The sequence below is a fragment of the Caretta caretta genome, chromosome 1, assembly GCF_965140235.1.
Source record: "Caretta caretta isolate rCarCar2 chromosome 1, rCarCar1.hap1, whole genome shotgun sequence".
In the NCBI taxonomy this organism is placed as follows: domain Eukaryota; kingdom Metazoa; phylum Chordata; order Testudines; family Cheloniidae; genus Caretta; species Caretta caretta.
In genome coordinates, this window is record NC_134206.1 from 28,857,717 (window position 1) to 28,874,113 (window position 16,397).

Sequence of the window (16,397 nt, forward strand, 5' to 3'; positions counted from 1 at the left end):
ATAAATATTATGTTTTAAGGTTGATATTACACATCTTCATGTCATTAGAAATATCGTAAGGCAACATTCTCTTTTGTTTCCTATTTACGGTTTAATGTATGAAAACTGTAATTAAAAAAACAAAACAAGGAAATTCGTAGACAAAAACAATGTTAATCTGAAGTTAGGTTTGAGAGTACATATATCAATCATTTAGGGTAAAACACATTACAGGAATGTTGCAGTTAACCCCACAAACAAGCCTTATAAACCTAGGAAATTCAGATTTCAGGCTAACCTTACCATAATAAAAATATGGTATGGTATGGAAATGCAGAATTGGAGCACTCAAACAGCCTTTACTCTGCCTTGTGGTGAAACAATGAGTGGAGTGGGGTGGGGAAGGAAAGCAAAAAAAATCTAATTTGCTTCAAAAATCTATCTAATTTGGGACTTATCACTAAAATCCTTAGCTGTAATCATATGGTTATTGCATGATGTCACTAAAGAGCAGAGTTAAGGTCCTGAACTGGGACCAATGTAAGTAAGGAATGCATACGCTCTCCATCCTTAACTTTGGCAATTCCAGACTCTTAAACACTTCACAATTCAACCGTATCATTTATAAAGCTTTGGGATTTACACCTGCTGAGAATCTGACCCATAGTTTTTTTGATGGACTTTTACTGAAAATGCAAGTTACTATCAAACGGATCCTATAGAACCAAACACTCAAACAGCATTTAATAGCATTTTCGGTGTAACATGACATTGATTTGGTATATGGAAATACACGCACAAATTCAGAATAATTTACATGATTACAAAGGACCATTTCTTCTGCTACTCCAATAAATTATTTATATATGGGTTAAAAACAAAATTGGATGGAGGTGCGGAGACATGGTTCTATGAATGCTTCCCGGGATCTCATGGGTTTTTTAGGGAGCTCTGCATACAAGTGTTTGAGCCCGTACTTTTATGCTTAGTTGAACTGTCTTAGCACAGTCACTCATCTAGATAAGTAACTGCCTCTTTCGCCTTCACTTATCACCACCTCCTCAAAACAAATCGTAATGTTATTTTGGGGAGTAGATTAGTTCATGACAAACAAAAAGCATTGAAGAGTTTGCAGAGAGAATTCCCAGCTGGCAGCTAGCACTGAGATCAGAACATGTGAATATTGGCTGCTGAGGGTCAGCGAATGGATATACTAGTGCATTAAGCCACCATTTGAGAAAAACAGCTGAAGGGTGTAAAAGGGAACATAACTGAGGCATGACATGTAGTTTTAACTTAGAAAGTTCACACATTTCCCACTGTCGAGAAACACTGCTGCTGCCAGAACCCTACTGGAATCAGGGCTTGTTATTGCTAAGACTTGTGGCAAATGGACACACTGCTACACAGTGTTGTTGCTTAAAAGCAAAGGACCTGATTCTGCTCTTAGCTACGTGGGGGTAAATCAGAAGTAACTCCATTGACTTAAATGGAGTTATAACAGTGTAAAAACCAGTGTGAGAGGTGGATCAGGGCCCCAAAAGAGAAGCTAGTTGCAGTTAAGTAACATTAAAAAAAAATCTTATTTTCAGTGTTTGAATATCAGAGAGCCACATCAGTCTGTGGTGTAATCAGAATGGACTTCTGGATCAGGCACTGGACTTGGGTTCAGGGGATCTAGGATCAATCTCTGGCTTTGCCACAGACTCTCTGTGTGACCTCACAAGTTGCTCAATCTCTTTGTGCCTCAATTTTCACCGGGAAGGTGGGAAATCTGCAAATATTTCTCTACTTCACAGGGATATTGGGGGGATAAAAGCATAAATACTGGGCAGGCTCCATAGTTAGTGGCTTGGAATTGTAATTAGCACCATGTTTAAAGTGTCGTAATTCTGGAACACCTTTTCCCTTCAGATTTTCACTTCAAAAAATTGCCTTGGCCTCTCAGCTAACCTGCTGGGTTTGAGGGGAGGCTGGTATGAATGTTTGGGTTATTTTTTAATTTGAGAGAGGGCCAAAACCAGGTTTATGATGAACAACTAGCTCTAATTGTAACTGTGGGGTGAGTCCCATCACTCCATAAAATAACACCTGCTATCCATGTATCACAGTCATATCTACGGAATATTGAGTCATGCCAAATAAAATAGACTTTTACTACTTTTTACCCCAGTGAGCTTTATAGACCCAGTCCACCTGGGAGAGAATGAGCTGGATTTTATTCTGGCTCAGTTACCATCAACAGAATTATTAGCTAAACTCCAAATGGCCAGTCTTTATTGTTGATGATGCATATATCCAGGAAAAAAGGACCTCTTAACTTTATATTCCAGGTTGAGTTTTCGGGGTTGGCATTTATTTTGATCTGAAATTAATAAGACACTCTACACATGGAGTTTCAGGGTACAATTTTTACAGAGTGGAATTGCTCTGTAAAAATATGGTCATACCTTCCAGGACTGACATTATCTGAAGCATAACTGATGTTTTTATTGGTGAAGCATCACAACAGTTGCCCCCAAAGGATTGTTCCATAATGGATTGTTCCAGAAAACTTCTTCCAAAAAAGTCAGTATTACCCCAAAGCCAAAGTTCACTTAAGTCTTCTCCTGCATTCCCAAGTCATGTTTTCTGTCATCAAGAGGAAAGGTTCCAAAACGACGAAATAGAGGCTGTCGTATTTTGTGACATGAATTCCAGAGAATGGAAATGTAGGTTACATGGTAACCCCTGAGTTCATGGTGTTGATGCCCTGGGCAGCTTGTGATGTGGCAAAGTTGACAAACAGGGGTGTGCACAGCATAGTTTCCTCGTCTCTGACACAATCTTACGTGCCACTAAGTGCAGCAACTCTTATGCTTTATAAAACACTGCAACTTTGTCTACTCTCTGAAGGTCTCAGGGAACTTTACAACCCTTAATTCTCACACCATCCCCTATGGATTCGGTAACTATTGTTATCCCCATTTTAGGTACAGGGAGGTTAAGTAATTTGCTTAAGGTCTTACTTTCACTGTTCCATACAGAGTTCCTGTGGGAGCTGAAAACCAGCGTTTTGCTCAGTTTCGAACCAGGGACTTTTTGCATGCTAGATAAACACACGAACTGCTACACTAGAGAAACCACCTCCTAAGATCGTGTGGGAGAACCAGGAATAGAGCCACGGTCTTTTAACTCCCCATCCTCTGCATTAGCTTCCCTGCTTTGGATAAACAGTTTTCTATTCTATCGGGTTCTTTCATTCCTCTGCATTAGCTTCCCTGCTTTGGATAAACAGTTTTCTATTCTATCGGGTTCTTTCATCCACTGTGTCCATTTTGCTTATCTTATAACTCTGAAATTTCAAAAGATGATGCCAAATGAGATAATGCGTAAACAAACGTCAGTGTTCTCCATAACATAAGAAAGCTTTATCCACACTCATGGATTGATCTCTGTATCTTATGATGATGCTGATTATTGAAGTGCCATTAATGTGCTACGTGCAGTAGAGGTACGGTAGCTGGTATTAAGAATGCTCTATAAACTCATATGTTTAGGGGAGTCGGACAGTCTGAAACTGGTGCTTAAGAAGCCATAGTAGATACATGGGGCCAGATCCCCAGCTGCTGTAAATTGGCATAGAGCCATGGCCCATAATAGTGGCCAAGTGCCATTTAATTTAGCATGCTATATTGCTTTGCTTCTGGGTTATATTTAACTATTTCCGATTCCCCTACACATGTTGGACACTCTCTCCATGCATGAGAGAAGTGTGACAAAGTGTCAGCAAAAGAGGTATTTTAATGCTAGGTTTGGAGTATCCCACGATGCCCTTGCATTCCAGGAGGAGCAGCAGGAACCCTAGTTCTGTCAGCCTGGTTCAGCATCCCACGGAATATGTGATGGCCACAGTGAGCATCTGGAAAGCCAGTCCTGCCAGCACATTTGTCAAATGTAATAACAATGGAACACAACCTTTGCTTGCATTGCACCTTTCCTACAAACTGCACCCCCCAGCTGCTTGGCAGTGCAAGACAGCAGCCATTAGAGAGGTAAAAGACAAAGGGTGTGACTTTTTAAAGTGCTCCATGTAGGCGCTGCAAAAGTCCCTGGTAAAACTCCCGGGTAAAACTCCCTGGTAAAACTCCATGGAAGCAGACTTAGGCCAACTCTAAGCTCTTTAGAAAATCCCATTGCACATTTTCAAACTCAGGTTTGAAACTTTAACTAACTAAACTCTAACTTTAGGCCCCAAGGCCCAGATTCTCAAAGGTATTTAAGGACCTAATTCCCATTGAAAGGAATGGGGGTTAGGCGCTTAAGTACCTTTGACGATGTGGACCCAAATCCATATTTAGGTACCTGTTTAAGTGGATGGATTTTCAAGCGTGTTGAGAATGCTCCATTCCCACTGACTTCATTTGGATTTGCAAGTACTCAGCACCTCTGAAAAGCTGGCCTCTGATGTAGGTGCCCTAACTTGAGGCTGCCAGGTTTGAAAATGCTAGCTTAAAAGACAGCAGGAGGAGAGAAAAATGAAGGAGCCTGGACACGGCGGATGAGAGATTTGAAAAAAGATTGCAGACCAATAAGGGAGAGAGACACCGGCAGGCTCTCTCAGACAAGGCTGATCTCTTGCACAGACAGCATGGAGATTACTTGAAGGAACTGAGGAAAGAAGGGAAAGGGGCATAGAGACAAGAAGTCAGAACCCTGTGCAGTCCGTGTGCTGTTTCAGCTCCCACGCATGCTGTAATAGGCAGCAGACATGCTGTCTCTACTAGCCTATTTCACAATTCCATTGCTTTTTCAGCAATCCATCAAGTATGTTATGTGGGCAGATGTATGCCCGGGATAGCAGCTCAGTTCTTTCACCAGCTCATGCAGTATATGCATGTGCGAGGGTGAGCATCCAGCTCAATCAGCCCATGAGGTATTAACACTCCACGGTGGAGAGCTGGACTGCTCCACCCCGTGAGGAGTGTGCTTGCTGTGGTGGGACCACCAGTTCTTTTAGCCTCTTTCAACATCTTTTAGCCCTCAGTCAGTCACCTTCAGGAACTTGGGGAGGACCCCACCTTCAGCTGGAAGTTTTACACACGCCATCTGTAGCCTTGCCTCCTTTGCTAAGCAATAAATCAGCTTTCCTGATGCTGTTGAGTTGCTAGGGACAGTTTCTAGAGCAAACTTGCATCTCACTGGTTGTAGGCAATAACTATTGGGTCACGCTTTGACAAGGAGCCCTATTTAAGCTCTGATTGCCAGGGTGGCTACTGATTCAGCAACAGGCCACCCAAAAGGTTGAAAGCCCCTGGGTTTGTTTTGCAGAAGATTTTGTAGAAGAGGTGCCTGCAGCTCTCGTGTTGGTGCAGGCTGAATATCTTTCGTTGTTTCCCTCTCCCCAACTCCAGAGACAGGGGAACTACCAGGCCGAAAGCCTGCCAGAACACAATGCCCCAGCACTGATGGAGCTAGTGCGGGAAAAGGAGGAGAGGATTCTGGCTCTGGAAGCTGACATGACCAAGTGGGAGCAGAAGTATCTAGAGGAGAGCACAATCAGGCACTTTGCCATGAATGCAGCAGCCACAGCGGCAACAGAAAGGTAAGATCATATTGTTCTAGGCAGTCAGCAATACACTCAATCAAATGAGGCTTTGTATAGTAAAAAGAAGTGGGTGTTTTCTTAGGGACAAATCTGGCGTGGTTTATCCAGTCATGTAGTCCCGTTGAAGTTAATGGGACCATTCACTATAGCAAGGCCATGAGGCCTTGCCATTCTGGGTCAGGATCAATGGTTCATCAAGGCCAGTGAACCAGCCTCCAGCAGTGTCCTATAGCTAGGGCCCTGTGTAAATCATGATTATTATTTTTTTTAGAAAATTCACAACAGTGTAAATGGCAAAATATTGAATTTCATGGAGTTTGCACAGAATGAAGTTTACAAATAATGTTCATCAGTTTCAAGGACAGAAAATTCATTGACTATTGTTACTTGTAAAATTCATTCCATCCTTGAAATGGACTTTCCTGTAGACTTTTACGTTTTAAAAAAATATTTTAAAATTACAGTTTGAGGGCATTTTCACAACTTCCATGCCCTCCAGGAAATCGTGATTTATTCAGGGTCCTACCTATAACTGTTTCATCAAAGGAAGGCAGAAGTTTTCCTTAATAAACCTGGTTTAATGTACTTGGCATGTGTGGGGGAGGAGAGAGAATTTTTCTCCATAGTATTAAGGGCTCACAAAGGAATTTCCCTCCATTTACTGCCAGATACTATCAAGTATTTCACATAGACCCAGGCATTTTAATTACCCAAAAATGAATGTATTCACTGGGGGCTTGATTTTCAGAGAGGTATGTCATGGGGCGCACCACTCACTGCCTGACTGCCTTCTGGTACTCTGGGGATTAGCTTGAGGCAGACGATCCCCATCCATGGTTTGCACACCGTCACCCTGTCCACCTGGAGCTCCTCTCACAGCATCCTCTTCATGGCTCGGCCCTGTGGCTGTGTCACAGGTTACCACCCCCCTCCCGGGGGAGGTTTAGCTCCTTCTCTCGCTCACTGCCTCAGTGCCACTTGCCCAGTGGCTGGTAGGGGAACCCAGGCCCACGCTCTTCTCTAGGTTCCAGGCCAGGGACCCTCAGTTTAGCAATCTGGGCCTTCTCTCTCTGGCCTCACTGCTCTATCCCTGGGCTTCTTCCTGCTGTTGGTTCCCCGTTTCTTCATAGGCCTACCAGTTCCCCAACACCTCCTTCCTCTTCCCAGGTAGTGTCTGCAGTCTCCACTCATTCCTCCCTTTCTCCTGGGGGTGTCTGCCTTTTTTCCCAGTAGCCCCTTCTGCTTCAGCTCTTAGCCTTTATAGACCCTGCCTATTCCGACCCAGCTGAGCTTCCTTAATCAGCTGCCTAAGGGGTTAATTGGCACATCTGTCCTGCATTAAACCCTGCAAGGTGAGCATGGGGTAGTCACCCCATCACAATGCAAAGTACCCACAACTCCTGTTGACTTCAGCTAGACTTGTGGGTGTTCAGCACCTTTTCAGATCAGGCCGTTTGTGTCTTCAGAATAGGGTTTTTAATATTTCTGTCACAGGTAATACAAGGCATTGTCACTGATGTGTACTGGCATCTAAAATATCATAATTAAAAGGACCATATCAAATATTTTAGATCCTAAACGTAGGTATGACTTTATAAAAAAATGTAAAATAAAAAACAACAAAACCCAGGTTTGCAAAATTTCACATAAAATACGTTTTTAATCAATTATATATTTTTCTTTATATAAATGTTTTCTTGAAAATTTTCCCCTATGGCTTTGGAAACCCAAACACACTAGCTTTGTGCAAGTGTATGAGAACCAGAAAGTGAAACTTAACTTGAAACAGGAAATTAACTTGATCTATCTCATTTTCTCATCCAGCATTGAAGTGCAGAAGCAAACAGCAAATTAGATTTAATGTGCTGACTCTTGTGATTTTCTTTCAACCTTCACATTATTTGGTGTTTTTCTTAAAGCCCCAGCACATAGAACCAAGTGATTACATGAGAATCTCTGCTTTCATTAATTTTTTTAATTTTTTTCTAGCCCTTGTGATTGTACAGGAAAACATGAAACATGATTCAAGTGTATTTCAAAGGCTCAGAAACCTGAGGGGAGTTAAAAACAATCCACAGTTCATTTATTTATTATTTATATCACCAGCTAAGGATTTATTGTTTAATATACTGGACCAGGTCTTCAACTGATGTAAATCAACATAGGTTCATTGAACCCAAGAGAGCTGAGCTGTTTTAGACTGGCAGAGGATCTGGTCCATTATTTTTATCTTGACAGTGTCCTTCAATTTTAATTCATTTTAGAACATGAGATTTCACCTCCAATTTGTTCCCTCCCACCTTTTGTTGTATTTTCAGAAATCCTCATTTCACTGGACTATTACACCCTCCAAATATAGCTGTAGATTTCCATTGTAACGTGAATGGTGAAAAAACAGTTGCATACCTGTTTGTATCAAAAGAGGCCTTTTATTGAACCAAGTGACACTAAAAGGTGTGGCTGTGTCTTGTGTTGCTAGGGATACCTCAGTCATTAACCACTCGCGGAATGGCAGCTACAACGAGAACTCCCTGGAGGTTCGAATATGGCAGGAAGAGGAGGAGATTGTTCAAGCCAATCGGAGGTGTCAGGACATGGAATACACGTAAAGGACAGCTTTAAATACTTACTGCGGGATTTGTGCTAAAGGTCTTATCTTGAGATCCATAGCGTCCTAACCGCTTGGATCCTTGGATAAGCTAGCCCATGCGTCATTTAGCCCTTCGCATGCCAATAGGCCCATTCTAAAAAGAGGGATTTTGCTTCAGTTTGTCTTCTAGTCATTTCACTCTTCAGCTATTAAAAGACAGGGATTAGGTTCTGCCTCCTCCCCTCCCTGGATTTAAACCTTCTTCACATCAAAGAGAGACCTTAAAAATGGATGGCTTCCTTACTAGAAAAAGGAGGTTGGCATGAGCTTGCATGATCTCACTCAAAATTCTGACTTTTTAAAGCAAGACTCTCTAGTAGCCAATGCTTTAAATATGACTTCATTGCTGCCCAACCAAAAAGGTGTGTGCATGTATCTGATATCTCTCTGAGTTATATGAAAGGTACCATGGCATGTAGGGACAAACCTTCAAAAATGAACACCTGAAGTTGAACCCACACAAAAATGCATACACAAGTATGGGGATGGACTTCACCTGAGTAAGGAGGGAAATAGACTTCTAGGATGGAGGATGTTACAACTGGTCAAGAGAGCTTTAAACTAGGAATCTGCAGGAGATGGTTGGGAGATGTCCAGGTAATCTCCACACCGGATTTTAACATTGAGAGGGAAGAAAACGAAGTAAGAAAGGATACAGTCGTGGGTAGGAGAATGGACATAAGGAGGAAGGGTAGTGTACATACCAGTCTAATAGGTGATACTGGCGGTAGAATGTCTGTGCCTAATCGGGTAAAGAATATAAGCAAGGCCAAATGGCAAAAATTAAGATGTTTGTACACTAATGCGAGGAGCCTAGGTAACAAAATGGAGGAACGAGAGCTACTGGTGCAGGAAGAGAAACCAGATATTATAGGGATAACAGAAACATGGTGGAATAGTAGTCATGACTGGACTACAGGTATTGAAGGGCATGTGCTGTTTAGGAAAGACAGAAATAAAGGCAAAGGTGGTGGAGTAGCATTGTATATCAGTGATGAGGTAGACTGTAAAGAAATAAGAAGTGATGGAATGGATAAGACAGAGTCTGTCTGGGCAAAAATCACATTGGGGAAGAAAGCTACTAGAGCCTCCCCTGGGATAGTGCTTGGGGTGTGCTATAGACTACTAGGATCCGATCTGGATATGCATAGAGACCTCTTTAATGTTTTTGATGAAGTAAATACTAATGGGAATTGTAAAAAGAAAAGGAGTACTTGTGGCACCTTAGAGACTAACCAATTTATTTGAGCATGAGCTTTCATGAGCTACAGCTCACTTCATCAGAATTGTGTGGGAATTGTGTGATCATGGGAGACTTTAACTTCCCAGATATAGACTGGAGGACAAGTGCTAGTAATAATAATAGGGCTCAGATTTTCCAGGATGTGATAGCTGATGGATTCCTTCACCAAGTAGTTGCTGAACCAACAAGAGGGGATGCCATTTTAGATTTGGTTTTGGTGAGTAATGAGGACCGCATAGAAGAAATGGTTGTAGGGGACAGCCTTGGTTTGAGTGATCATGAGCTAATTCAGTTCAAACTAAATGGAAGGATAAACAAAAATAGATCTGTGACTAGGGTTTTTGATTTCAAAAGAGCTAACTTTAAAAAATTAAGGAAATTAGTTAAGGAAGTGGATTGGACTGAAGAACTTGTGGATCTAAAGGTGGAGGAGGCCTGGAATTACTTCAAAGTTGCAGAAACTGTCAGAAGCCTGCATCCCAAGAAAGGGGGAAAAGTTCATAGGCAGGAGTTGTAGACCAAGCTGGATGAGCAAGCATCTTAGAGAGGTGATTAAGAAAAAGCAAAAAGCCTACAAGGAGTGGAAGATGGGAGGGATCAGCAAGGAAAGCTACCTTATTGAGGTCAGAACATGTAGGGATAAAGTGAGAAAGGCCAAAAGCCATGTAGAGTTGGACCTTGCAAAGGGAATTAAAACCAATAGTAAAAGGTTCTATAGCCATATAAATAAGAAGAAAACAAAGAAAGAAGAAGTGGGACTGCTAAACACTGAGGATGGAGGGGAGGTTAAGAATAATTTAGGCATGGCCCAATATCTAAACTTTGCCTCAGTCTTTAATGAGGCTAATGAGGAGCTTAGGGATAATGGTAGGGTGACAAATGGGAATGAGGATATGGAGGTAGATATTACCACATCCGAGGTAGAAGCCATACTTGAACAGCTTAATGGGACTAAATTGGGGGGCCCAGATAATCTTCATCCAAGAATATGAAAGGAACTGGCACATGAAATTGCAAGCCCATTAGGAAAAATTTTTAATGAATCTGTAAACTCAGGGGTGGTACCATATGACTGGAGAATTGCTAACATAGTTCCTATTTTTAAGAAAGGAAAAAAAGGTGATCCGGGTAACTACAGGCCTGTTAGTTTGACATCTGTAGTATGCAAGGTCTTGGAAAAAAATTTGAAGGAGAAAGTAGTTAAGGACATTGAGGTCAATGGTAATTGGGACAAAATACAACATGGTTTTACAAAAGGTAGATCGTGTCAAACCAGCCTGATCTCCTTCTTTGAGAAGGTAACAGATTTTTTAGACAAAGGAAATGCAGTGGATCTAATTTACCTTGATTTCAGTAAGGCATTTGATGCGGTTCCACATGGGGAATTATTAGCTAAATTGGAAAAGATGGGGATAAATATGAAAATTGAAAGGTGGATAAGGAACTGGTTAAAGGGGAGACTACAACGGGTCACACTGAAAGGTGAACTGTCAGCCTAGAAGGAGGTTACTAGTGGAGTTCCTCAGGGATCAGTTTTGGGACCAATCTTATTTAATCTTTTTATTACTGACCTTGGCACAAAAAGTGGGAGTGCGCTAATAAAGTTTGCGGATGACACAAAACTGGGAGGTATTGCCAATACAGAGAAGGACCGGGATATTATACAGGAAGTTCTGGATGACCTTGTAAACTGGAGTAATAGTAATAGGATGAAACTTAATAGTGAAAAGTGCAAGGTCAGGCATTTAGGGATTAATAACAGAATTTTTGTTATAAACTGGGGACGCATCACTTGAAAGTAACAGAGGAGGAGAAGGACCTTGGAGTATTGGTTGATCACAGGATGACTATGAGCCGCCAGTGTGATATGGCCGTGAAAAAACTAGTGCGGTCTTGGGATGCATCAGGCGAGGTATTTCCAGTAGAGATAAGGAGGTGTTAGTACCATTATACAAGGCACTGGTGAGACCTCATCTGGAATACTGTGTGCAGTTCTGGTCTCCCATGTTTAAGAAAGACGAATTCAAACTGGAACAGGTACAGAGAAGGGCTACTAGGATGATCCGAGGAATGGAAAACTTGTCTTATGAAAGGAGACTCAAAGAGCTTGGCTTGTTTAGCCTAACCAAAAGAAGGCTGAGAGGAGATATGATTGCTGTCTAGAAATATATCAGAGGGATAAATACCACAGAGGGAGAATTATTTAAACTCAGTACCAATGTGGACACAAGAACGAATGGATATAAACTGACTATCAGGAAGTTTAGACTTGAAATTAGACGAAGGTTTCTGACAGTCAGAAGAGTGAAGTTCTGGAACAGCCTTCCCAGGGAAGCAGTGGGGGCACTAAGCTTGATAAGTTTATGGAAGGGATGATATGATGGGATAGCCTAATTTTGTCAATTAATTGATCTTCAACTATTAGCGGTAGATACCCCCAATGGTCTGTGATGGGATGTTAGATGGGGTGGGATCTGAGTTACTCCAGAGAATTCTTTCCTGGGTGTCTGGCTGGTGAGTCTTGCCCACATGCTCAGGGTTTAGGTGATCGCCATATATGGGCTCAGGAAGGAATTTTCCTCCAGGGCAGATTGGCAGAGGCCCTGGGGGGTTTTTCGCCTTCCACTGCAGCGTGGGGCACGGGTCACTTGCTGGAGGATTCTCTGCACCTCGAAGTCTTTAAACAGTGATTTGAGGACTTCTATAGCTCAGACATAGGTTAGAGGTTTGTTACAGGAGTGGGTGGGTGAGATGCTATGGCCTGCGTTGTGCACGAGGTCAGACTAGACGATCATAATGGTCCCTTCTCACCTTAAAGTCTATGATTCTATGTTGATAAATTGGAAAGGGTCCAGAGAAAAGCCACAAGAATGATTAAAGGATTAGAAAACATGCCTTATAGTGATAGACGCAAGGAACTCAATCTATTTACCTTAAGAAAGAGAAGGTTACGGGTTGACTTGATCACGGTTTATAAATAGTTGGTCCTTCCTGGCATGGAATCTATGAAAGCAGGAATTGGTACAGAACCTGTCTATGCACACGCAAGTGCCCATTTGCACATGCAGTTTTCCCATTTTGAGCATGCAAATGCAAATATGTATGTAGCACGTCCAATTACTTGTTTGCTAGAGCTGCTCAAAAAATTTGTAATCAAAACTTTTTTTTATTAAAAATGTTTTTTTGACTAAACAGCAAATTTTTTTGAGAAAATTTCTGTTTTCACAGATATTTCCCAGGTTTTGTTGAAAAGCAAAAAAAAAGCCAAATAAAATTCTGACAAAAAATTTCATGTTCTTCAAATTTTTTTTCAGAAAATAAAAATATAATTTAACCGGTTCTATGTTTTTCATCTTATAGACACGTGCATGCATACACACACACACAGAGGACTTGAAATCAGTGGGAATTTTGCCATTGACTTCTTTAAGAGATGGATCAGGATTTTAAGTTGCAAGTGCAAAAGGCACTCCATTTTGAAAATGACAGCCTTAAAGTTTCCACCTCCCTTATGTGTTTATTTGGACCATATGTGACATTTCTTTTTTAAAACCCTCCCAAAAAACATCTGCTGTGTTTGGCTATATTTCATAAGACATGATTTTCATTTGACTGGCATTTTAATTAGTTAGTTCAAACCTTTTCAGTTTGATTCAGTCTTAAATTCCCCACCGCCATGTTTCCACAGCCTATTCTCAAATAATTGATTCTTTATCATCTTAAAACACTTTCAGGGTCTAGAGAAGAAAGCTGTTGGGGTCTCCAGTTAGTTGGAAAACACAGACCATTAGTTTTCACTGCTTTCAACAGAAACTAAGGGCCCAATCCAATGCTCACTGAAGGCAATGGAAGTTTCTTTCATTTATTTCAGTGGCAGTTGGTATGGGCCCTCAGAGATTTGGGCAAGATAATTTAATTATTAAAATCTTTATTTCAATCTATTATAGGGCCAGCTCCTGAGGTTTTTACGCAAATTTAATTCAGTCTACCTTGATTCAGACAAAACTCCCCAATGGCAGTCTGCCACAGTAAAGAACTCAGGATTTAGCCCAGAAGTATTATGGGGCAAAGAAAATTGCTCCTGAATGATCCCATCAGTCCACAGCATCTTTAGGACTATTTTTCAGATTATTCTTGCTAGTTTATTGAAGTAATATCAATGGATCAGCTTAATTTAAATCTATTTAATCTTACAAAAAGATTGTAATAGCAGGAAATATTGCCCAGTTAAGCTGTGCAATTGCCCTCAAAGGAAATGGTGGAAATTTCATTGTTTGAGTTGCTTAAAACTGGAAGGGGTAAAGCAGCAGAGAATGTACTAGAGGGAAAAGGCAGCAGTGGAATAGCTGTGATCTAGAAGTTATTTTCCATCTTTGTCAGCAGAACATTCATATTTTGGCAGGATAAAGAATCTGCATGCGAAAATAATTGAGAAAGATGCCATGATCAAGGTCCTTCAGCAGCGTTTGCGGAAGGATGCTGGGAAAACAGATAGCACAAGTTTACGGCCTGCTCGATCAGTCCCGTCCATCGCTGCAGCAGCGGGTGCGCATTCCCGCCAGACCTCTCTCACCAGCAATCAGATAGCTGAGGAAAAGAAGGAGGAGAAGACCTGGAAAGGAAGCATAGGTGAGCACCAATTTGAGCAAGGCATTGGCAGTGCAAAGGGTTTCAGTGAGAGGACGGCTTAACAAGTAAAATCTGTCTGTGGCCAGAATAAGACTTTGAGGGTCAGCTTTGAAAGTGTGATTGGCCACTTTCCACAAACAGTTTGAGCCACCACCCTGTGTGTTCCGGCACAGCTGCACTCGCCTGACAATCATACCCAGAGGAATGCAGGCAGTGTATGCATATTTCATGGGAATCAAACCTACTCTGGGCTAGGAAAAGTTGCATTAAACTAGAGAGCAGACAGCACTTTGGATAGGTTTCAGAGTAGCAGCCGTGTTAGTCTGTATTCGCAAAAAGAAAAGGAGGACTTGTGGTACCTTAGAGACTAACCAATTTATTTGAGCATAAGCTTTCGTTGCATCCGATGAAGTGAGCTGTAGCTCATGAAAGCTTATGCTTCGCCACTTGTTTTCTCCCAAGATGAAACATTCCTCATTTTAAAATGTACCTTTCATTGGTGTAAGGTGTGGCAGTAATTAAGGGGACACACCTGATCATGAAACCTAACACACACAACTTTGCTTCTTTTATTCCAAATGCTGGGGGTAGATGTCTCTCTTCCTGATAGTGAGATCTAGGAGGCTGTCTTTCGGGGGGGGGCCTCCCCAGGTGAGTAGTGGTCCCCTCATTAGTGGATATATTTAAAACTACCCTGCACCAAAGCCCTGGAGAACAATCCTTCCCTGGGAGGAGGCTGGCCTGGGGGACTTAGCAGGGCTTCTCCATCTCTGATTTTACTAACATGATCATTATTGTGTTTTTAGGGTTGCTGTTAGGGAAGGATCATCATGACCATTCATCAATCCCTGCACTGCCTCCCCTGCCTCCCTCTTTGTCCTGTGCAGCCCCCTCGTTGCCAGTCAGCACCTCCCATGCTAAAACAGGCAGCAAAGACAGCAGCACTCAGACTGACAAAAGCTCTGAGCTTTTCTGGCCAAACATTGCTTCTTTCCCAGGCAGGGGAAGGCTAAGCACCACCCCATCAAACAGCCCTGCCCTGAGACACACAGGAGCCAAAGGCACTAGAGATAAACTAGGTAAGTGATTCCAACCTTCATGGTACAATCAGTGCATTGATATTATGGTGACTCACGCTATATAGGTGCCTGAGACAAATATAATTATAGAGAGGCAATACTTCTTAGATGGATGAATAAATTGTTGCTGGTTATTATCTCAAGACAATCAAAAGCATTCTTTAAGTCAAATTTAAGAGAGAGATGTGTGCAAAACCACCTGCTTTGGCCTTGCAAACTTTCCTATGCAGAACTTAGATTTTTTTTTACCAGTTTTCATCAAGTTCCATTAATTTGCTGAAGGGGGAAATTTCAGCATGTACAGTTATTTGTGGTGCCAAAAGTGACATTCCATCCTGGAACTGGTCACAACATTTCTCTCCTTGGATACATTCCGCATTTGTTCCCACATTCAGACAAACATTTTTTTGGAGAATTTTCCCAGTTTAAACTATTTTGGGGGGGAAGAAATCATTTGTTTCATATTTTTATGAAAACTCGTGGGAAAAGTGAGCCGAAAACACAGAATGGTTTACTTTTGTGTGAAAACTAGGGAAATTTGATTTAGAAATGATTTTTGACGGATGAGGACTGTTTCCATACACTCCTAGTTAGAGGAGACATTTGTTTTAAAAACATTATTTTAGAAAAAGACTGTTTCCCACACAATCTTTTATTCCCCATGAAAAGAACTCCATCGCTGTTAATTGAAAGAGGTGCAGTCAAGTAATTTAAACCCTAAATTTAGACTTCAGGAAGGGAAATAAGATGGATGTAAAGTTGTGTTTTCAGCCTTTAGATACTCTTGTGCTGGGGGCAATAGACAGATAGATAAAATACATGGATTACAATAGTATCTTGGACTAATTTTTCAAAATGCTATACAAGTAGAACTGTTTTCACAGATAAAGAAAAAGAATAAAAACAACTTAAAAAATATTTAGGGATTCTATACTCAGTTATATCACTATCCAGAGTAGCTGCTCTGAGAAGCTTCCCCAAATAATGGTAAAGCCTACAGCATATTGACATTTTCCAAATTTCAGTTTTTCAGTGAAAGTTGGGATTTTGATGCCCAACTTGAGACACCTTAAAGGGGGCAAAGCTGAGCCACCCTCCTTCTAAAAATCAGACCTCTTCAAGGTGTCCAAAATCACAAGTCTCTTGAAAATCTTGGCCAGTATGTTTTCCAAAATTCAGCTCTGAGGTTTAGTTCAAGCCCATTTTCAATTAACAATGAATTAAACTTTT

General features: G+C 41.4%; 1 protein-coding gene across 5 annotated transcripts in view; it reads left to right on the top strand.

The window, feature by feature from the left end:
- AMOTL1 (angiomotin like 1) overlaps positions 1-16,397 on the top strand; it is a 122,183-nt gene that overhangs the window by 99,985 nt on the left and 5,801 nt on the right. For all 5 annotated transcript variants that reach the window (XM_048843375.2, XM_048843365.2, XM_048843356.2 and 2 more), the window contains 4 exons: positions 5,373-5,563; positions 8,046-8,171; positions 13,862-14,088; positions 14,895-15,167. In XM_048843375.2, coding sequence (XP_048699332.2) covers positions 5,373-5,563; positions 8,046-8,171; positions 13,862-14,088; positions 14,895-15,167 — 817 coding nt within the window. The remainder of the gene's footprint in view (positions 1-5,372; positions 5,564-8,045; positions 8,172-13,861; positions 14,089-14,894; positions 15,168-16,397) is intronic.